Genomic DNA, 19,892 nt, shown 5'->3' with positions numbered 1-19,892 from the left:
GCCTGTACAGTATCACTGTCGTTCGAGCTGCCAGGGGCATACCAGGCATGTACACATGACGAATGATCTCGATCTTTTTCTTCGTGTCTGAGTGGACGAGACTCTGCACCAGCACATAAAGCATTTAATAGACACGACCTCATGACATTTACATGCTCAAATTTAAAGTCAGATATGCCGAAGCCGATGCTTCACAATATCTATATAGAAAATGTTCGATACACCCCCTTGCTAGCCTTGGTATTCCGATTCTTTTTGTGACTCCTTTAACGCCTTTACATGCAGTCGTCTGATCCGTATCCTGCACACAAATCTAGGCAGTGATCTCCATAGCGTCGGGGTTGCCGTTCATGCCGCCCAACTCAACACCACCTTCGTCACCGATGAATCTCTTTTCGAATTCGGAAACAAACTTCATGCTGCGATTGGGGTCGTAGAACAGTTCGAAACTCCTCTGGACATCGGCGACTTCGATCTCCCTTGCCTTGCGCTTTTGTGCCAGTAGATGTGAAGTAGTGATGAGGTTGCTGGCATATCTCAGACCAGTCTCTTGGCCGATCTTGGTAAGAAGAGCAAGAGCATCGGCTGACACATCCACCTCTTCTTCTTGTGCGCGAATGCTCAGGATTTCTCTGATCTCGTCGGGTGAATATGCTTGGGTGCTGATGATGACAAGACGGTCCAGGAAGTCCAAAGGCAGACCATGAGGGCTTACGTGGCTGGTACCGCGGATGCGTGTTTGACCACGGTTGCTGGCCATGATGACGATGGGTGCCAATTCATCCTCAAGAGCACGGTTTATGAAAGAGAAGCACTCTGCATCGAGCATGTGTACTTCGTCGATGAACAAGACACCAGGGACAATCTCGGCCTTGCCCTCTTCTCTCCACTCGGCAACCTTTGTGTTGATTTGCTCACGAACCTCGGATCTGATCTCACCAGTATCACCACTGAACAGAGCCAAGAAGCCCTGGGTTCGCGAGTTGATGACATCAATCTCGTGGAGGGACACGGTGTGAACGACTTCACGACGCACCTGAAGCTCGCCGTCAGGACATTGCACAAATTTGGTATCGGGGCCCATGGCGTCGTAGTCGCGCGAGCGTGTGTAGGAGCGTCCAAGCTTAGTGATGCGACCAGAAGCCTTGTCGATAGAGATGATGTCGCCAGCCTGGACCTTTTCCTTGGTCATGCTGTCGATCATCTTGGTGCCCATGTCGTACAGAGTCTCCATGTCGGTTGTCTTGATGGTGAGCTTTCCCTGCTTGTTGCCGCCTGTGACACTGCGATCGATTTGGATCTCGACAACCTCTCCCTCAATGACTTCCGACTCTTCTTTGATACGAACTCCTATGCTCTTGCGGAAAGCCTGCTCCAAGGCCTCGGTCTTGCTCATCTCTAGCGAGAAGATCTCGCTACTAGCCAGCATGGTAAATGGCACGTCCTCGCCCAATCCCTTACTCATACCAATGGCGATGGCTGTCTTGCCGGTGGATGGCGGACCAGCAATGAGGACAGCTCTGCCTGCAATCTTGCCCTCACGAGCCATTTGGAGAATGACGGCAGCTGCCTTGCGAGCCTTCTGTTGACCGACCAAGCCCTCAGCAGCGGGCTTTGGTGCCAGAGTGTCTGGCTGTACACCCAGGCCACGAACATGGGAATGGGCGGCGATGAGGTTGAGGCCGCGCACCTCTTTCGATTCGGCGATGGTCGAGATTTGCGCCGCCATTGCAACTGTGTCTGTGGGTTTGTGTCGCAAGAAGAAGTGAGAGCGGCGATTGGGATACGAGATGGAGATATAGACGAGACAAAGCGATTGCTAGTGAGTGGATGATTGATGATGGGTCGTGAGTGAGAAGAGATGCGACGACAGCTCTTGCTGCAACGCTCGGCTTCGCGACTTTCGCATCTCGAACTGCGGATCAAGCCGACGTGTTTACAGTACCATGCATGCGTCTATTTACGCGCCACACTACCTTGCTACTTTGCTGCCTGTTGCGTCCGAGGAAACAGCACTTCGGCGATTGCGCTTTCACTCTGCGCAGACGGTAAGTAAATAAGTGAAATTTCACTATCCACCTCACATAGTCCAATCCACGGGCAATACTTCTTGGTCCTTGAGCCACCGCCTACCGCTTCACTCAAGCCCAATCTTTGCGAGACGGTTACCTACCTTATCCCAAACCATCAACTGTTCATGACTATACTGCACACACATACACATTGCTCTTCCCGAGTTCTTCGCCGTATCGTTCAACGTCGACCATCTGTCGTGCAACGCCGGCCTCGTACAAATTCTCCGCGTCGAACGAACAATTCCGCTTTGGTGCCTCCCGCCTGTCATTCAATGCTTAAGCTGCAATATTTTATCTTGGTCACTTGACAAACAGTGTGAAGTGAGCTCTAACATCGCCAAAGGCTTGAACGCAGAGTAAGCTCCTTCTCACTTCTTGCGCTCGACTATCTCTTCATCATCCTCGGTCACTTCTGCACCGACGCCAACAAATCCAGTCACATGCTGTGGTAAACATTCACTCAAGTGCATGACTCGCCATCACAACATACTCGAAAGCCCTCCCTAGCCCAAGCTGACTTACTGGTCGAACTAGCTCGACAGTCCCAGCATGGTTGGAGAAAACTTGAAGCGGCCCTACCCTGGGCATTCTCCCGACCCAAGTTTTCTGTCCAGGAAACTTGGTCGCTTCGACCATGGCTCCGGGTATAATACCAGTCCCAACCAGGCATCTAACCCAACCTCTAGACGCCCATCAATGTCGAAAGCCAATTCACCACAGATGGGATACGGTACTCCTCCACAACGGTCACCTGTCAGGAACGGAAACACTGCTTTCCGTCATGATGTTGAAGGAATTCCCAAGGCGCTTGAGAATTTTGTAGTGACCATCTCTCAGCACTACCAGACCGACCAGCATCTCAAAAATGTTCAAGCGGATTATGAGGACATGCTTCCAAAATACAAAGACTTCCCAAGCATTGGAACACAAAAAACCAACCGACTGAATCTGGCACGAGGTGACTTCAAAAGAACACAAGCCAGCACAATGGAGGCTACAAGTGTCTTGCTGGAAGCACTCAAGGGATATTTTCCTGGGCAGGTAGATCCACTCGCTCATCAAGACTGCGTGTCTCGCTCGGAACTCAATGCAATCAAAGACCAATCTCGTACGGAATCGCATGAACTAGAGCAACTTCGCGTAGAAAACCGCGAGTTGAGAAGAAGGTTGGACAGATTAGAGGACTATTTCAGCCGCGAAGTCAATTCTGCCAAAAACTCCGAGGACCGCATCTACAAACTTGAAGACATTAGCCGCACGACGACAACCGCTGTCGAATTGGCAACCAAAAACTACAAGTCACTCTCTGAGCAAACGTCGAAAGACAGATCAAGTTACAGGGAGCGTCTCTCGACGTTGGAGGTTGAGATGGACAAGAACAAGACCAGGCACAAGGAAATCGACCAGACCATTAGTGGCGTACAATCTTTGCTTGACAGCCACATTGACAGGAGCAAAATGACGCACCAGGAACAAGCTCGGAATATCGATCTTTGCAGATCTAGAGTCGACAAAATGCAGCAGAAGCTCGACGCCGGGATTGAACCTAGACTCAGAGACAACGCAGAGATATTGACTGCGACCCGTAAAGATATGAAAGAGCTCAAAGAACATCCAGCCCTATCCAAACCGTCGGTACTGGCTCCTACATCAATTTCAATTGACCCTGTAGTAGTCGAATCTAGACTCAAAGCAGTTGAGCAACAGGTGCAAGTCTCGAGTGCAGGAGCTAATGCAAAGGATACACTCTTTGCCGATGAGATTGACAAGCTAATAACAAGGCTGGACAATCTGCAAGTCGAATTGAACAAAATACAAGACAACGCCGGAGTAGAAGTCCCTACACAACAAGGCCTGTCTGAAGAAGAGCTGAGGAACTTCACTGCATGGAAGGACTTGAATTCAAAGGTTGAGGGCCTTGCGTCGAACGTGAAGGATCTAAGTACAAACACCACACGACTCGACGAGCTCACTCTAAGCACCAAGAGCAGGTCAGAATTCGCGGTAAACGAGGTCAGGCAAATAACTCTACAGGTTGAAAATCACATCGACGTTCTGCAGAGGCATGAAACGCGCTTGAATTCCGTCACAACAGATGAAGTTTGCAAGATGATGGAATCTCAATGGCGCGCAATGTATGGCGTGCCTACGGAGCTAAGAGGGCTGGTACAGCGGCAGCAAAATCTTGAGTCTTTGACTATGAGAAGCTGCGACGATTTGAACAAGAAGTTTGCAGAGATGAACACGAAATACGAAGGAATGGCGATGGAGTTCAAAAATCGTAAGTTGTATCTCGCTTGCATTCGATGTGATATTAACACTCACTGCTTAGTAGTCAAGAGGACCGTGGGCTGAGTCTTGATGCAAAAGACATACAGAGAGGCGTTTGGGGTGCATAGCACGGAGTTTGGGCAATTCAATATACCCACACGGAGCAAGTCAGCTTGGGATGTACTTGTATATCAAAGCTCACGTGATGTAATCTAGATAGGTTTGACTCCGCTAAAGGATCAGCTGACTCAAAACCCAATCATGTGATCGAAAATGTGAGAGTATTCTGCAAAGTGATGATGAAAGGAATGTGAAAGAGTGAAGCTGATGAAAGCGTGGTTTGGCCGCAACCATCGGGAGTGGCTGTTCTTGGCGTTGTTCACTCGTTGCGAAAGTCGTCTTTTGCAGCGGCGGTACCGCATAGTCTCCGCAGGATAGAGACTGTCAACCATATACTCTCAGAACGATACTCAAGACTATCCGCCATGGTTCTCAAGATCCGTCTCGCGCGCTTTGGCAAGCGCCATGCGCCCTTCTACAACATTGTCGTCGCCCACGCCCGGTACGCCTATACCCTCCATGCGCGAGCCCAATATCCACTTTCTCGAGTCGCTTCATCTACCTGCCTTGACTTGCCATACCACACTGCTCTGAGAAGAGATACAAGGAAATAAATGGGATCACAAATTCTAACAGTAAACTCGACACACAGAACCGCACGCGGCAGCAAACCTCTCGAAGTTCTCGGCACATACGACCCCATTCCGAAAACGCCTACCGACGGCAACGAGACGGCGAAGAAGTTCAAGGACATCAAGCTCGACATTCACCGCGCAAAGTACTGGTTGGGTGTCGGTGCTCAACCGAGCGAGCCTGCTTGGAGGTTGCTTAGCATGGTGAGTCTTTTCGCCAGCAGAGAAACAGATAGAGGACACGGAAGAGATGGATGAAGAAGGCTCAGATTGAATTCAGAGGAAGCACGACAGGGTTCAGGAAGAGTGTCTACTAACAAGAGTTGCACCACAGATTGGTCTCATGGAACCGAAGTACAGACCAGGACAAGAACTCAAGAAGGAGGGTACTGTTGCATGAACATCGCGATTCGTGTTCTGCATCCACCGTGTACGATTGGGAAGAAAGAAGGATATCCATTGGGATTGCATGGCAAAAGGCGTTCAGGTTTTGGCTGGAGAATCGATATGGAGCGATATTGCTTCTACTTAGCACGAATGCTCAACGAGCAGACCAGACTGCTCTACGGCTGTCGGCGAATTGTACAACATCATTCAAAACATATTTAAAAACAGTATGAGATGGCACGCAAGTTGGCACGATGTTCTTTGAAATTGATAACTCACGAAGGCCAGATGCCATTCATGCTTGATTCGTGTGTTCTGATAGACATTCCCTCATCTGAAGAAGAGCATTTTCTCTTGCTCGTGACCCATGAACCATAATAACTCCTTGAATCGTATCCCAGTGGCTGCATCAGAGGCAAGCTCACATATCCCCGCGCCGATCGAGTGAAAAAGCAAAAGTAGTAGCAATCAAAGTAGTTCGTGAAGAGAAAAGAACCAAAGGCCGTGACCAGGTCCAGGTTGCAAGGCAGCGTTTAACCACCGAAACCGTAGAGGGTTCTGCCCTGGCGCTTGAGGGCATAGACAACGTCGAGAGAGGTGACGGTCTTGCGCTTGGCGTGCTCGGTGTAGGTGACAGCGTCACGGATAACACCCTCGAGGAAGGTCTTGAGGACACCACGGGTCTCTTCGTAGATCACTGAAGGAAAAGTAAGCAACTTGTTTCGAAGACGATGAGAGTGCGTGGAGCTTACTGGCAGAGATACGCTTGACACCACCACGACGAGCGAGACGGCGGATAGCGGGCTTGGTGATACCCTGAATGTTGTCGCGCAAGATCTTGCGGTGACGCTTGGCACCACCCTTTCCAAGACCCTTGCCACCCTTTCCACCTGCGATAGCATGTTAGTAAAGGTTGAAGTGATGTTGTGGTGGTGATGTGGAGTGGCGCGGACGGAGGTCGACGCGACGACGCGTTGACGCAGTCAGAAGAGACGGACGGCAGCGACGGCGGCGGCAGCAGTGATGGGAAATGAACAGAGGATATGATTTACTTACGTCCAGACATATTGGTGTTGGTTGGTTAGAAGAAGATTTGCTGGTAGAATAGACGATGTCTGATGGACAAAGTTGATGTGCTTGTACGGAGGAGGAAGCGTCGCGATGTAGAGGGGGGAAAGATGGAGGGACTGGCTAGTTACTTAAATACCTCGGAAGTAGGCGCTGCGCTTTCCTAGATCACAGAAAGCACGGCAGATTTGTTCCGCTTAACGACGCTTGGAAACAAACGTCAGATCTTACGACCTGGGCTGTTCACTTTTTGCAGGGAGGAGAAACTGGAATGCCAAGCCCAACACACTCCAACAACACGAACAACGAAATGCAGAACGTGCTCGTCTTTTCTCTCCCAGCAGAAATGCTTGATATACTATTTCTCTGAAAATTGGACTCAAAGCAACCAGTAATGGTGTCCACACCACGCGTAGTTGGCACAGAGAATTCAGTGTCACTATGAGTGTTGAAGCGTTGAAGCAGGAGACAAAGAATGTGAGTAGAGTACGATAACAATCTAACACTGTCCGAACGCCTTAGTATCATAATTCGTGCCTCTGATCCCCTCGTTTCTACTGAGGTGATCAGCGTCTATCGCCAGACAGCAGATCCCGGAAGTGGTTAACCACAAGCATCACACTGTCTCCCATGGTCGGCCTGGCATCAATATCTCGCTTCTTGCACTTCCTGAGTTCATCATTCACGCCATGATAAGAATGGTGCGATCGGCACGAATGGGCTGATTTAGTCGAATGGTATGAGTGGTGTGAGTTTGTCGAGCGCGTCGACTTGTGGGATCGTGCAGAACGAAAGCTTGAGTCACTGTGCCTTTGGTCCAGAGCAGGTCGGAGCTGTTGACCCTGATCGTATCCAGACGTTGATAGTCCATACGATATCGCTTCTGGATATCTGGGTCGAGAGTCTTGAGTTGGCACTTGAACTAGTCGTTCGTTATATCCTGACTGGTGATACTGTGGTTCTTGGTCTGGGTATGTTTGTACGAGTGGTGCTGGATGTTGATGACCAAGCATTTGCTGCTGGCTGCCGTTTACCGGCATGACATGGTGGGTACGTGACTCCTGCATGGCATAGTGAGGCACGTTTGGCGTTGTATCTTTTGGATGTTGGACAAAAGTAGTCATGATAGAAGTGTAGGTGTAAGTCGTCGAGATCGGCTGTATCTCGATGTCCTTTGAAGATATTGATGAGGCCACAATGATGATTCTGGCGCTGATAGATGCTTAGGAGGGCTTTATTAGGCAAGAGAAGTTTTTCGGGCCCTCGAAGTTCGGTCAAATTGCATCTCTTATATCAAAGTAGAAGGTATGTATGCCAAGCACCGGGCATCAGCAAGTAACCACATGACATGACAATCATATCCTTTTCTGCAAGCTGCGGACGGCGCTTCGCCATCAACTGGGGCCGCTTGGCGACAACAGTGTACCTTTGTCAAAATACGGGACAGGACGAGTGGCTGTGAAGTCAGGAATATGTTACACCTGTAGTCCTCAGGCAAGCGACAAAGACTCAACAGTGTACTCAACCATAGGAGCTTCAACCGAAACGATGGATGCCCAACTTGCTGAATGATCAAGACCTATCAACAATCAAGTCGCACCAAAGTGCCAGAGCCGTGATGCTCTCAAGAACGAGTGGATGAGCAGGGCTTAGCGATCTTCAAATGCATGTGGAGTTTCTGACCGCAGTCGTCCCTGCCGTTTTTGTACCAGAGTATCGTGTGGTGAAGGATACCGGACGCCTATCTGTCCTTGCTGCATGCGTGCACGAAGCCGCTCTCTGCTGGACGTCCTTTGATTCGCATCTTTTTCTTTGTCATTTGTCGAAACCCTTTTTCGTCGCACAGCCATCACGCGCCGATAGAACATGAATACCCCTGCTAAAGGCATGGCTAGAATGATCTCGATCGATGCCCGGACCGTCAAGGATGCGCGTTTGTGTTGACAAAGAACGATACTCAAAGCGCAGTAAGACAGTCACGGTACAACAATGCCTTGATTGATTGCATTGTACATACCGTCTGCAGCGCATATCCTAAATCGACTGTTTACCATGAGAATCGAGTCCTCTACACTGCTGTCATTGGAGTTGCACAATCCAATGACAACACGAGCACAGAAGATATCCACAACACTGCGGACACAGTCACTTCGGATCTCCAAGACAGCGTTCATCACGCACTTGCCGAGCGCGTTAGTTCCATAGGGCTGCTACTTCCATGTGCGCATATGTCGCAAAGCATACTACTGTCACGTCTGCACGCAACTCTCTCGGCAACCACTGAATCATTGTTCAAATCACCAAGCGCGGACGGATCATGGCTTTCGATTCGTCTCTTGGATGTGCCTCAAACAGACTTTCCACAAGGAACCCGAATGCTCTGCCTATGTATGTCATTCTGCTTGCTCTGCGTCCTGGTTCGAATTGGGATGCTGGCGCGTTCGACAGCGTGTCAGTCACTTGAATGGGAACGGTCCAGCAAGAGAACTCCCGGGGTTGCGGCCCTGCAAGCCTTACGAACTTTATGCACATAATCAAGACCGAGCGCGCTGAGAAAGAGGTCAAAAGACATTCCATGCGCTTTGCTCATATGCATATCAACCTGTAGGCTGCTGCTGGACCGAATTCCATTCGTATGCCACAAGCTGGTCGTTATCATGGGAAACCCAACGTATTATACATCTACCTACATCATCGACTGGGTATCTAATTGCGTGGTTGATAATTGGGTTGCGCGTGATTTCCTCTAAATGCCACTCAACGGGTATCAAAGGCATCGTCGAGGTGGATTTGGAAGAAGACCCTTTTCGTTGGAGCATCCAAATATCCTTCTGCAGAACCAACGACTACTCAAGTACGCCATTCAATCTTTCACGCTTAGTGCATCTAACACAAGCTTAAAGAAGGCTCGAGTTTCTCTTTGTGGTGAAACATTTTGAATCTGCAGTTTGTCCAATCCGTACTTCTTCAGCAGCTCCTGGACTTTCTTCCCAAGCGTTTTGACGAGCGAGAGTCTGTCTCTCACACTACAGCTAGAGGCGCTCTAGTACTCGCCCCATTTCGTTCACCGACCTGAAAATTTACTAGCCTCCCTCTCGGGCATCCGATCCCTAGGGCCTTCAGCTCTGCTCAGCGCTGTGTATCCAGAGATCTCTTCCAGTATTTCGCAGGTGCTCTTGAGTGTACGGTGATGAATGAATACTCTCTAGTGATCGTGGCGGAGAGGTATAGCAGCGGTAGTAGCCTCGCCAACACCAGTGAGACGACGAAAGTTGGGGATCAAGCATTCCGTAGCTCACAGTACCCTCTACACATGTCAACCAAGCCTCGAGACAACGATTCGTCTTGGTGGTATCTGCTGTGCACAAATTCAGCTCAACAATCCACCCCTATTCTTGAGGAAGCATCTCACCATTGCATCTCGGTTCGATGCGCCTAAGATCTGGCTATATCGCTCCTTACTCAGCCGGTAAGTGTTTTTGAACACTAAAGACACAAAAAAACGCCATGACCCTATGTGTATGATTCAAAGCGACCTTCGAGTAAGCAAACAGGTTGAGTCGGCTCCTTCGTCAATCTCAGTGCTCGTGTACCACCCTTGCTCTATAAGCGTTCTTTCAGTACTCATCCACTTTTCTACCTTGTCTGGATGGGCATGCTTGAAGTCCAGGTCTGCTAAACGAATATCTGCTGTGTCTTCAAATGCATCTAGTGAGCCTTTGATAAACAATACACAGTCGCGTAGGGTCATTGCTTTTGAGTATTCGTCCGATGCTCCCTCGCTGCTTGTTGTTAGAGTTGTCAGGTATTTGTGCGATGAATTTACTTACGCGCTTGAGCTTAATAGACCGTACTTATCGAGTCGTGCCTGGTGCTCGCGCAGAGTCTCCAGGACTTGATAACCCTTTTCAGACAGAAATTTGACGACTGTCTCCACTGCAATTTGGTCAATGATGGGTAAAGAATATGATGACGTGCAGGAGAGAAGGCATATACGATAGTGATATCGTACTACTCGTTGCCAGAAACATACCAGTATCATTAGACAAATTATCAGCCTGTGCTTCGATGATGCTTTTGAAAGCCCTTTGTCTTTCTTGAATGTCGTCGTCAACCAAACTGAGAGGACAGAATCCACCCGATTTCGGCATCATGGCGCCTTGAGCCGCTGCCTGATCTCTTTGCAGCCTCAGAGCACAAGTTCTGCATCTTCTCGAGCTATCAGGGGCATCGGGTGATTGTAGTAACCACTTAGGCTTGATTTCGAAAAGATACTCGCCATGACGAGCAGTCATGTCAGTCATTAGCAAGCCATACTTGTCCATCGCTAACCGATCGCCGTGTCGCAACCTCTTTCGAAAATTCGCATTCTCGTGCTCTTCGAGCTCTTGGTTGAGCTTTCTCGTAAGTGCTTCATCCAAAGCAATCAAGGTTTGTTCTACAAGGTTCTCTGGTCGAAACAATGGAACAAACTCTTCTTGAAAAGTCGCAAATTGGAACTTTGTGGATTGAATAAAGGACTTGTCTTTCCTCAATCGCAAAAGCTTATGGTGGAAGCCATGGGGGAGCACATTGTTGGCGATTTCTTTGAAGGTGTAAACAATATTCGCGTTGCCCTCAGCGAGATACTCAAGTCTGGCGGGATCCTGATTTTCCACTTGACTTGTCAAACTAATGTGTCCGCGTGCCGAGTCCGAGTAATATACGGTGGTCATGCTGTATTTTGAAATTATGTTGTCTGCTTTCGATATCTTCAATGTGATGTTGTGGGAGAAAAACGTCCAAAACCCGCTTTGGCCGGCTTTCTCATCCTCTGTGCAGCAGGTAAATCATGAACAATCTACCTAGTAAGAGGCAGAAGAATGTATTGGATGATACAAATCTACTTATCTTCAGACGAAACTGAAAAGGTTCGCCAAATGTTGGTCGGCTATCTTCGCCGATCTTCCTTCCTTGGACGTGGACCATCTGACGCTTCACTTCAATTGTCAAAGCTTAGCCGAACTTCATCCTCCAACCTACAACACTTGCATCCCATGAATAGCTTCCTACGTTCAGAAGCTAAATTCACTAAGATACTGTCATACAGAAGCGTCAGAACATTGGCAATGGCAAGTTTACATCCTACAAGACGCTTTGCACCTCTAAGCAAAGGCAAAGGTCATGACGCCATTGACGGTGACATGGTGCTGAAGGGCATTGTCTTCGATGTTGATGGAACACTTTGCGAACCGCAAAACTATATGTTCACCGAGATGAGGAGCAAGCTTGGGATTACCAAGGGCGAGGATATTCTGGATCACGTATACAGTCTATCAGAAACGAAGCAGAAGGAAGCCCACAAGATCATCGAAGATGTTGAGTATGTGGCTGATTCTTCACTTTCACGAGTCATATGCTAACTATTAGATGTCAAGGCGAGAAGCTATGGCGAAGCAAATTCCACAAGCCGGATTGGTCACCTTGATGGAGCATTTGGACACCAATGATATCAAGAAGGGGATCTGCACGAGAAACTTCAATACCCCAGTCGAGCATCTGTTGAGCAATCACCTGCCAGGTCATATCAACGCATTTGCGCCAATCGTCACAAGGGACTTCCGCCCTCCCAAGCCATCGCCTGCTGGCATCTTGCATATTGCAAAGCAATGGGGGATCATAGGGGAGTCGGACGTGTCAGACGAGGGTCGACCCACGGCGAAGCGACCACTTCCCTTGATCATGGTTGGCGATTCGATTGACGACATCATCGCTGGCCACGACGCCGGAGCAGCTACTGTGTTACTCAGGAGTGAAGGCAAAGAAGACCTCGAAAAGGATCCTAGAACTGACTTGGTCATTAGCCGGTACGTGGCCTGGATGTCATCTACAATTTTATTCCACTAACCTAACCCTATTCACCAGATTAGACGAACTGATTGATATCTTGGAGAAGGGCTTTCAGAGCAGGCCTCGGTGAGGTCTATATAGTTTTCATGAATGTGCTCACAAGTTGAAGACACCGCAAATACACAAATCCCCATGTCGATCGAAATGGCCACTAGGACCTTATGTACACATAAGTAGACGAAATAAGCTATACAGAGATATTTGAGATAACTTCAATCAGCTCATACTCTCATTAGATCCTGTACATCTATCAAGATGATAACTATTTGAGGACACGCGCGCCACCATCGACAGAGGTCGCAACGAAAAAATAAACAAAAAAAAATCGCTGATTCCTGCCATGCTTGGGTATCTGAAGAACAAGACAAATCCGACAAAAAAAATACTCCAATGGATCCATCTCCTGTATATGCCAGAAATCCAGATTCGTTTCGGTCGTGATATTGATCAAAGTGAATTCGTATTAGCCGAGATAGCACACTCATAGGGTGTTTTCCGGTTGCAGTGTTGAGCGCATGGCCATTCTGCGCGATTGTAGAGTTGACGTTTGAATAGGAGCGACTAAAATTTGATTAGTAGATGTTCAGATTGTTTCACAATTGATTAGTCTGTACTCACGTTTGAATGATGGCTTGCGGTCTGACTTGGGACGAGTCGGCGTGGCAGTTTGGTCGAATGTGATGGTGGACTTCTGAAACTCGGCCGAAGCGACCGTGATCGAGCTTGAGAGAAATGACTTCAGGCTGGCGATTGTTTTTGTGCTTTGCTTGATGGTGCTCTTGTGCTCTGATTGATCGGAGGAATATTCGTAGTCGTCGTCGTCGTCTTCGTCATCGGAGGAAATCTCTCGCTCTTCGATAGTGACATTGGGAGGCAATGCGATTTCTTCATACGCCGGGAGCTCATCGTCTAAGAAGATTGAATGTAATGAGGATGTTGTAGACATTCTTCTGAGTATTGACGAAAAGTAGTGGTAGTGAAGAGAGGTAGTAGTCGGATCACGAAAGGTCGTGGGGCAGAACAGAATTTGTATGTTTGCTCGTGGGAACAGGATAGCTGCGGGAAATGATGACCGCAGCAGAAGCAGATGATTAGGTCGATATATGTACCCGTTAAAATGTACTGCACACACCCTGGGACGGAAATGCGGAGAGTCAAACCTAGCACACCCACCCTAACTTGGTTTCTCGGTCAAACAGTGCAGATCTCAGGCCGATGCACGTCACGGGCGGCGTAGGTAGTCGTAAGCCCAGGACAACAAGGGCCTTAAGACACTCACTCAGCCACCGCTCCGCCTAGCGGTCTTTGCGAAACATGAGAATCAGGCAGAACTTTTACGAAACACGAGGGTCGGGCAGAAATTATAGATTCAGTCAAGCTAGTGCGAGTCCAAAACAGCAGACAAGAATGATTTTCTAGACAAGAACATGACGAGCAGTGACCCGAACTCGGCCAGGTCCCTGGTAGTGAGATGGCGGGGGAACTGCTTGATGCCCATTATCCAGCCCTATGAACGGTGACAACCGCAACAACCTTCGCACGGCAAGTCGGATACAGTTTGTTGAAAATGTCGCGGCGCCAGAGTCGGCCAGACATCCGACAACGTCTTCCTTTAATGGTGACGCGTTTACGGCATAACAGTACACCGTTGCAGACCCCGAGTTGACTACAAGAGCAGAGGAGAGTTTGACTCTTCCTGTTCCCCGGCTTATCTGAGTCTCTCCACGAAGAGCTGACGAATGATGATTCGAAATGATCGGCTTACAGAGTTCAGCCACGCAGCATCATAGTCAACAGTCTTTCAATAATTCAGGCCCTTCAGACGACGACGACATCTTGAGGCACTTGCGGAGCTAAGTGAGGTATCAGATACGCTCGAGAGTTTGTAAGGCTAGGGTCGGAAATAATCAAGTTGTCGAACTCAAGCATAAACCCTTACTGGTAATTTAGCTCGAGGAAGAAAGCAGTCAAGGGTGCAAGGGTCCTTTGACGTGACGTGTATTGTATTAAGGAGCCTCTTGGATCGTAGTCTGCTCTATCGGTAAATGAATGAAGGCCTTGATCACCGTGCGATTTGACAGCTTCTGGAAAGGTTGACTGAAACAAAGGCGAAGCGCTGATGAGCCCAGCAGCTTGGTCGATGGACTGGGTAGCTGTATTAAATTGTGCAAGCTCACGTGCAAGCGGTACAGACTTGTGAAACCACTAAACGCCAAAGCACGCCAGCGCGTCTTCGGACTCTCCATCAACAGCAAAATGGATCTTCATACCCCTGCCGTGGAAAGGGAGCCTCCTTCACTGCCTGCCTCGCCGTCGCCCAAGCGTATCAAGCACATTGAGCCCGCAGCGAACCTCTCAGTTGCGTGTGAGTGGTATAGCTCCGAAGCTTGGTTGATGCTCTAGTGCTAATCAGTCGACAGCCATTTTGAATGACCCAGCAGCTACTCCTACTCCAGAATCACCTCCCCACAAGCATCAGAACCCCGACATGTCTGCCTCCGCTACTCATCTTCCCCCAATGAACCTCGAGCCTCCTCCGCCAGCGCTCCAGATCAAGCTTCTTTCAGCAACCGCTCGCGCTCCCACCCGTGGCAGTGCGTTCGCCGCCGGCTATGATCTCTATGCATCAAAGAGCACCACTGTGCCTGCTAGAGGAAAGGTGCTTGCCGACACCGACATCTCAATTGCTGTACCAGCCGACACCTGTATGTTTCGACCATCTGCAACTTGTCTTTCAGCTTTTCTAACATTACACAAAGATGGCAGGGTAGCCCCTCGCTCTGGACTTGCTGCGAAGCACTCAATCGATGTCGGTGCTGGTGTCATTGACGCTGATTACCGCGGTCCTCTCAAGGTCTTGCTCTTCAACCTGGGCGAGACCGACTTTGCCATCAACGAAGGAGACAGAATTGCACAGCTGATCATTGAGAGAGTAAGTCATGTCGTTTCGCTATTTGTTGAAACCGCTAACACTAGCCAGATCTATACCCCCGAGGTTCTCGTAGTCGATCAGCTTCCGGAAAGTGTACGTGGCGCTGGAGGCTTTGGCTCGACTGGCGGCTTTGCCAACATCATCCCTCCTGTCAATCCTCCTGCTGATGGAGGCGCACCGATTAACGGCAACTAGATGAACTGCTGATCTAATGGCGAATCATGGGAAAATGGCGTAAAAAGGAAAAGGGAATAATGCAAGAGTCATGATATTCGAAACGATTGAGGGTATGTGATGCAAGATCATGATGCAGAAAAAAAGCACAAGTCAAATCTTTATACTCAAGTTTGGTGCACAGCACCTTGTCCAATCTCATGACCAGTGCCCATGTTGACTACTCCAAGTTCATCGGGCTCGATTGGGAGGTTAGCGTCTAGCTCGACGTTGACAGCATGCGCCTTGAAAGCCTCGATGTCTGGAGGATAGACCAAGTCTTTCCAATTCCTGACAACTCTGACCTCGGCTGCCTTTGTCAATCGTAGATGCTTTTCGCGTTCGTTGTCTTTGTCCGCCTCTTCACCAATGCCAGTGTTGAATTCTTGAGCACGTGTCATTTTTTCCAATTCTTCCTGCCGTGAGTCCATGGTCTTCTTGAGCACCAAGTGCATGCTTGCAAGCACTTTTTCGGCAGCTTTTGCCAAAGGCAGTTCCGTTGCTGCAACATCGTCTGGCGACTGCCAATGTGCCGTGGTCAAAAGGTCGGCAGCAAGACATGCTTCCCGTAACCTTGCCACTATCAAGGCGGCAAACATATCGCCAGTACCAGAGAAGAAGACGGGGAAAGCAGGCACTTTTAGGCGGAACAACCGAGGGTTGAAGTCGGAATCGGCAGTGGATCCTACGATTGAAAGCTCGGGCTCGTCTCCTTGCTCAGTGTCGTGAGGAAGTCGGACGGATGTGATTATGATGTGCGGTACGCGATGCGAGCGGTGGAGTACACGAATAGCCTCAGCAAGAGACTTGAAGTCTGTGATGGTGACTCCCGAGAGCAGTCTAGAGCACGTTAGTAATCCATTAGAGCCCAATATTGCTTACAGCAAAGACATACTCTGCTTCAAACTGGTTGGGCAGAATGAGATCGGCATCTCTCAGCAGGCTCTTGTACGCCGGCACTACTTCTTCGCTGACGTAGATCTTGCCTTCGTCGCCCATGACAGGGTCGAGCACTGTGTACTTCAGCTTCTGTCCTTCTCCATTGTGTTTCTCTTGCACGTACCCCAGAAGAAGGCACCGGGCTTTGTCGTCGATGCAAACCTGGTCTCGCGTGCTATCTTGCCAACCTGTTGCACGACTCCAGCACTGGGACAGTAGCCAGACAAGAGCACATCAAAGTCGTTGAGGTGCGACTGCTTCAGACCCTCGTACAGCTCGGTGACTTCTTCGGCAGGAGTCTTGCGTCCTTTGAACTGCTTGTATCCCGTGTGGTTGCCTGGTTATGGGTCAGACGTGCTTGTTCTGCGGTCGTATAGTGGAATGTAGCGGAAGCATACTGAATTGTACCGTGTTTATGGCCGACACCTCGCAGCCGAGGGCTTGCATGACAAACGTGGCCATGGTATTGCCTACATAGCTATTGCCATGTCAGACGTCTGGTCGCTTGCATCGTTGTCGAAAGGCTTACCCGTATGCTACCTTTGCTTGCCGTCAGTCGTCATGTATGGTTAACCCCCAGGGTGCCTATCTCGAGCTCTTACATGGCTGGCGACTGCCAGAACGTGTGTCTCTGGAACTTCGGCCATGACTTTTGTAAGCAGACGAATGAGTTGCCTCTTGTCTAATTATCTAGCTTCCATGTTGGCATCGCACAAAAACAGATACGAGATTGGGCCCGGGAGATAGGCGATAACGCCGGCTGACGTCGGCGGGGCTCGGCCAGGGTCATCAAAATTTACTTGGTCAATCATTTGGACAGTGCGGCTTGGTATTATCATCTTGTTCGATTTGGTATAACAACATTTATCCATCTCCGAGTCTCGGTACATGCTCTTTGGCAGCGCCGTCCTTCTCCTCAAGCAAGTCGCTAGAACGCCGTAAACACCTTTTCATGCCATGATCATGCTTTGTAATCCCTTGCAGTCCACGTTTACTCCTCGTCACCAATCTGTTATGTGTCAGCTTGTGGTTTCTTTCGAAATCAGCAGGTCGGCTTACCTTGGGGGCGAGGTAGAATCTCAGGTAGCTGTTGTTTGCAAGCGAGTACTCAACCATGAGCGGCACATCAGTCGAAAGGCACAACTTGACTCTGCTTGAAAGACCGCTAGCCTTGCAGAAGTTGACAAGGTACTTGAGTGAGAAGGTGAGAGAGACGGGCTCTGACAGCTGGATGTCGACGTTCAGGTCCTCCTTCTCGACGTTGGTGTGCTGGCGAAGGGTGACGGATCCCGAGCCAATGTCGCCAGTGCAGCCGAACTTGACTCCCTCTTTTGTGCATTCGATGTTGACTAGTCAAACTATGTCAGTAGTGTTCAGTCAGGGCACAATAATTCTAGAAACTCACCGGACTCTGAGAGGGCAGACAGATCTCTGCAGATGCGCTGGAGCTCAGCCGAGGGAAGAGTAATGGAAGCGGCGTAGTCGGTGTCAGGAATACCAAGGTGCTCCTGGTCAATGTCCATCAACTTAATGTCGTACTCGCTGATTCTGTCGCTCTCGGAGCTCTCGAAGACCAGGTTGACGACATCAGGCGAGTCCTCGGCCTTGAGGGTCAGGATATCCTTGTCCTGGGCAGCGCGAAGGACCTTTTGCAGGGAAACAAGGTTGATTCCGAGGGCGATGTTGCGATCACATCTGAAGGGGGAGAAGGAGTCGGCCTTGAGCAACATGGAAACGAGGGCGACATGTGAGTTGTCCATGGCCTGGAGGCCGACACCGGAGTCGTTGCATTCGAAGTTGCAGTCCTGGACAAGGTCCTTGATGGCTTCGACGACCTTCTTGAGAAGGTTGGCCTGTTCGAGACGTGCCTCAAGCACTGCGCAGACGTGAGTTTGTGGTCGTCATGATGCGTGACTGCGGGGTCTTACTGTTGATGTGTGATGGATTGAAAGAAGTTTAGAGTAAAGTGTGGATGGGATTGACAGACGATTGATCTGCTCAAGTATATCGAAATGTGATTGTTTGCGAGAGAGAGAGAGAAGTCAGGGAAGAACAAGAAGCTACGGGACGCGACTTTAGAGCATACGCGTGTGAGACGCGATCCAATCAATTTCGCGTCATAATGAGTGGCTCAGCACTTTCGATCCTACTATTCACGAACACTATTAAATGCATAACAGTAACAGAAGACAAGATGGTACCCACAAGAGGTAACATTTTGTCGACGCTCCGTGGACATGTTTCTGCTTTTCAAGATAAGTATGCCTTTTCATAGTCTATATTCTGCTCTTAGCTGTAGTCCGAGTACTGTGAAGTTACAGACTTCAGTGTACGGAGAGGATGAACGGCACAACACTTTCGGTCCTGCAATTCACAAAGACTATGACAGTCACAAGAAGCTAGGAAAGTAGTTTATTCGACCCAACGTCGTGGTTAGAACATATCTAACTGCATCCGAATCACATGGGATAGCTAGAGTCCTGTTTACAGATCGCTCCATCCACATAAGGCGAGGTACAAAGACGTGCTCGTTCTCATCGATCTCTACATTTTCTTCCATTCTTGTCAATCGAGCTGCAGCTTGAGCTCGCGCTTGCTTGCAAATTCTTCTAGCAACACGAATTTCCCGACGATTCTGTTCCTGCCAGCAGCCTCAATTTTCGAGAATTTGAACGTCCACTGCATTATCTTGGAAGCGTGTGAAATTGCGTTGACTTGACTTGAAGCTGTCACAAGACATGCTGTATGGCCTGACCCAGGATTCGATCCTCACTGAAATGAGGGCATTGAAGAGAAACAGACGGAGCTTTGTTGTAAAACTTGGTCCTTGACTGGTGTAGTACACATGATTGCGTAACTCTGGCGATTGGGATGTCCTCAGTGGGATACGAGTTGTTGTGCGTGACCGTGAAACGGAAATAGCAGAAGGATGGCTGACGGAACGGAGGCGAATCATGCGCGAACGAGGCCGTAGAAGAGGGTCCAAGTGAGAACAAAGCTCATGAGACCTCCAAACAGGTCGCCGATCCAAAGGTCAGCGATGGGCGAGTGGAAGTATGATTTCGGCTGGATGTTGGCGCGAAGGGAGAAGATGAGCAGGGAGACGACGAGGGAGCCCAGAGCGTAGAAGAGAAAGCCGGGGAATGACTCAAGACCAAGAGTTCCAGCAGCAACACCAAAGAGAGAGGCAGTCAGAGAGCGGATGTTGGAAACTGTCTGGTACGAGTTAGTTGGAGGAGGTCAGAGGTTGTTGGGTGGAAGAGGGATTACCCTGGCATTGTGCATCATGCTCTCCTGCACGACAGGATTGATGGCCAGCTCGCGTTCGTCCAGCATGTTGAGTCTGTGTGTGTGTGTGGGTATGTGATGTGGAGAGCTAGATTGATGGATGTTGACAGGGTTAGAGAGTCGCAATCAGGTGTATGA

At 49.3% G+C, this 19,892-nt stretch overlaps 11 protein-coding genes across 11 annotated transcripts; 4 read left to right on the top strand and 7 right to left on the bottom strand.

Annotated features, from left to right (window-relative positions):
• Positions 1-313: 313 nt before the first annotated feature.
• M437DRAFT_63896 (TIP49-domain-containing protein) lies at positions 314-1,729 on the bottom strand (the record flags this gene model as incomplete). Its single annotated transcript, XM_041024326.1, has 1 exon — positions 314-1,729. One exon carries the CDS (start codon positions 1,727-1,729, stop codon positions 314-316), a length of 1,416 nt encoding a protein of 471 aa, XP_040882295.1.
• Positions 1,730-2,624: 895 nt separating this feature from the next.
• Positions 2,625-4,430, top strand: M437DRAFT_82244 (uncharacterized protein; the record flags this gene model as incomplete). The annotated part of the gene is made up of 2 exons (XM_041027713.1): positions 2,625-4,356; positions 4,408-4,430. The coding sequence occupies 2 exons, from the start codon at positions 2,625-2,627 to the stop codon at positions 4,428-4,430; spliced, it is 1,755 nt and encodes a 584-aa protein (XP_040882294.1).
• Positions 4,431-4,831: 401 nt separating this feature from the next.
• On the top strand, positions 4,832-5,438 carry M437DRAFT_42059 (ribosomal protein S16, mitochondrial; the record flags this gene model as incomplete). Its single annotated transcript, XM_041020499.1, has 3 exons — positions 4,832-4,908; positions 5,059-5,242; positions 5,373-5,438. 3 exons carry the CDS (start codon positions 4,832-4,834, stop codon positions 5,436-5,438), a joined length of 327 nt encoding a protein of 108 aa, XP_040882293.1.
• A 520-nt stretch (positions 5,439-5,958) lies between these two features.
• On the bottom strand, positions 5,959-6,310 carry M437DRAFT_42258 (histone H4; the record flags this gene model as incomplete). Its single annotated transcript, XM_041020532.1, has 2 exons — positions 5,959-6,122; positions 6,178-6,310. Coding segments are annotated over 2 exons (297 nt in total), but the record flags the coding sequence as incomplete, so codon positions are not given.
• A 749-nt stretch (positions 6,311-7,059) lies between these two features.
• On the bottom strand, positions 7,060-7,617 carry M437DRAFT_41907 (uncharacterized protein; the record flags this gene model as incomplete). Its single annotated transcript, XM_041020468.1, has 1 exon — positions 7,060-7,617. The coding sequence occupies one exon, from the start codon at positions 7,615-7,617 to the stop codon at positions 7,060-7,062; it is 558 nt and encodes a 185-aa protein (XP_040882291.1).
• Positions 7,618-10,019: 2,402 nt separating this feature from the next.
• Positions 10,020-11,208, bottom strand: M437DRAFT_43184 (uncharacterized protein; the record flags this gene model as incomplete). The annotated part of the gene is made up of 3 exons (XM_041020700.1): positions 10,020-10,275; positions 10,324-10,429; positions 10,527-11,208. The coding sequence occupies 3 exons, from the start codon at positions 11,206-11,208 to the stop codon at positions 10,020-10,022; spliced, it is 1,044 nt and encodes a 347-aa protein (XP_040882290.1).
• A 393-nt stretch (positions 11,209-11,601) lies between these two features.
• On the top strand, positions 11,602-12,452 carry M437DRAFT_82240 (haloacid dehalogenase-like hydrolase; the record flags this gene model as incomplete). The annotated part of the gene is made up of 3 exons (XM_041027712.1): positions 11,602-11,855; positions 11,911-12,339; positions 12,398-12,452. The coding sequence occupies 3 exons, from the start codon at positions 11,602-11,604 to the stop codon at positions 12,450-12,452; spliced, it is 738 nt and encodes a 245-aa protein (XP_040882289.1).
• A 411-nt stretch (positions 12,453-12,863) lies between these two features.
• Positions 12,864-13,328, bottom strand: M437DRAFT_63890 (uncharacterized protein; the record flags this gene model as incomplete). The annotated part of the gene is made up of 2 exons (XM_041024325.1): positions 12,864-12,943; positions 13,001-13,328. 2 exons carry the CDS (start codon positions 13,326-13,328, stop codon positions 12,864-12,866), a joined length of 408 nt encoding a protein of 135 aa, XP_040882288.1.
• A 1,322-nt stretch (positions 13,329-14,650) lies between these two features.
• Positions 14,651-15,440, top strand: M437DRAFT_13264 (dUTP diphosphatase; the record flags this gene model as incomplete). Its single annotated transcript, XM_041018706.1, has 4 exons — positions 14,651-14,747; positions 14,803-15,087; positions 15,142-15,314; positions 15,363-15,440. Coding segments are annotated over 4 exons (633 nt in total), but the record flags the coding sequence as incomplete, so codon positions are not given.
• A 215-nt stretch (positions 15,441-15,655) lies between these two features.
• Positions 15,656-16,928, bottom strand: M437DRAFT_63888 (Ribokinase-like protein; the record flags this gene model as incomplete). The annotated part of the gene is made up of 4 exons (XM_041024324.1): positions 15,656-16,367; positions 16,423-16,540; positions 16,591-16,803; positions 16,865-16,928. 4 exons carry the CDS (start codon positions 16,926-16,928, stop codon positions 15,656-15,658), a joined length of 1,107 nt encoding a protein of 368 aa, XP_040882286.1.
• Positions 16,929-17,457: 529 nt separating this feature from the next.
• Positions 17,458-19,802, bottom strand: M437DRAFT_82236 (proliferating cell nuclear antigen; the record flags this gene model as incomplete). The annotated part of the gene is made up of 5 exons (XM_041027711.1): positions 17,458-17,475; positions 17,526-17,815; positions 17,872-18,342; positions 19,475-19,682; positions 19,737-19,802. The coding sequence occupies 5 exons, from the start codon at positions 19,800-19,802 to the stop codon at positions 17,458-17,460; spliced, it is 1,053 nt and encodes a 350-aa protein (XP_040882285.1).
• Positions 19,803-19,892: the final 90 nt, after the last annotated feature.

This window comes from Aureobasidium melanogenum (assembly GCF_000721775.1).
Source record: "Aureobasidium melanogenum CBS 110374 unplaced genomic scaffold scaffold_4, whole genome shotgun sequence".
Classification (NCBI taxonomy): domain Eukaryota; kingdom Fungi; phylum Ascomycota; class Dothideomycetes; order Dothideales; family Saccotheciaceae; genus Aureobasidium; species Aureobasidium melanogenum.
Note: the sequence above shows the minus strand (reverse complement) of the source record. Positions and strands in the feature narration are given on the sequence as shown.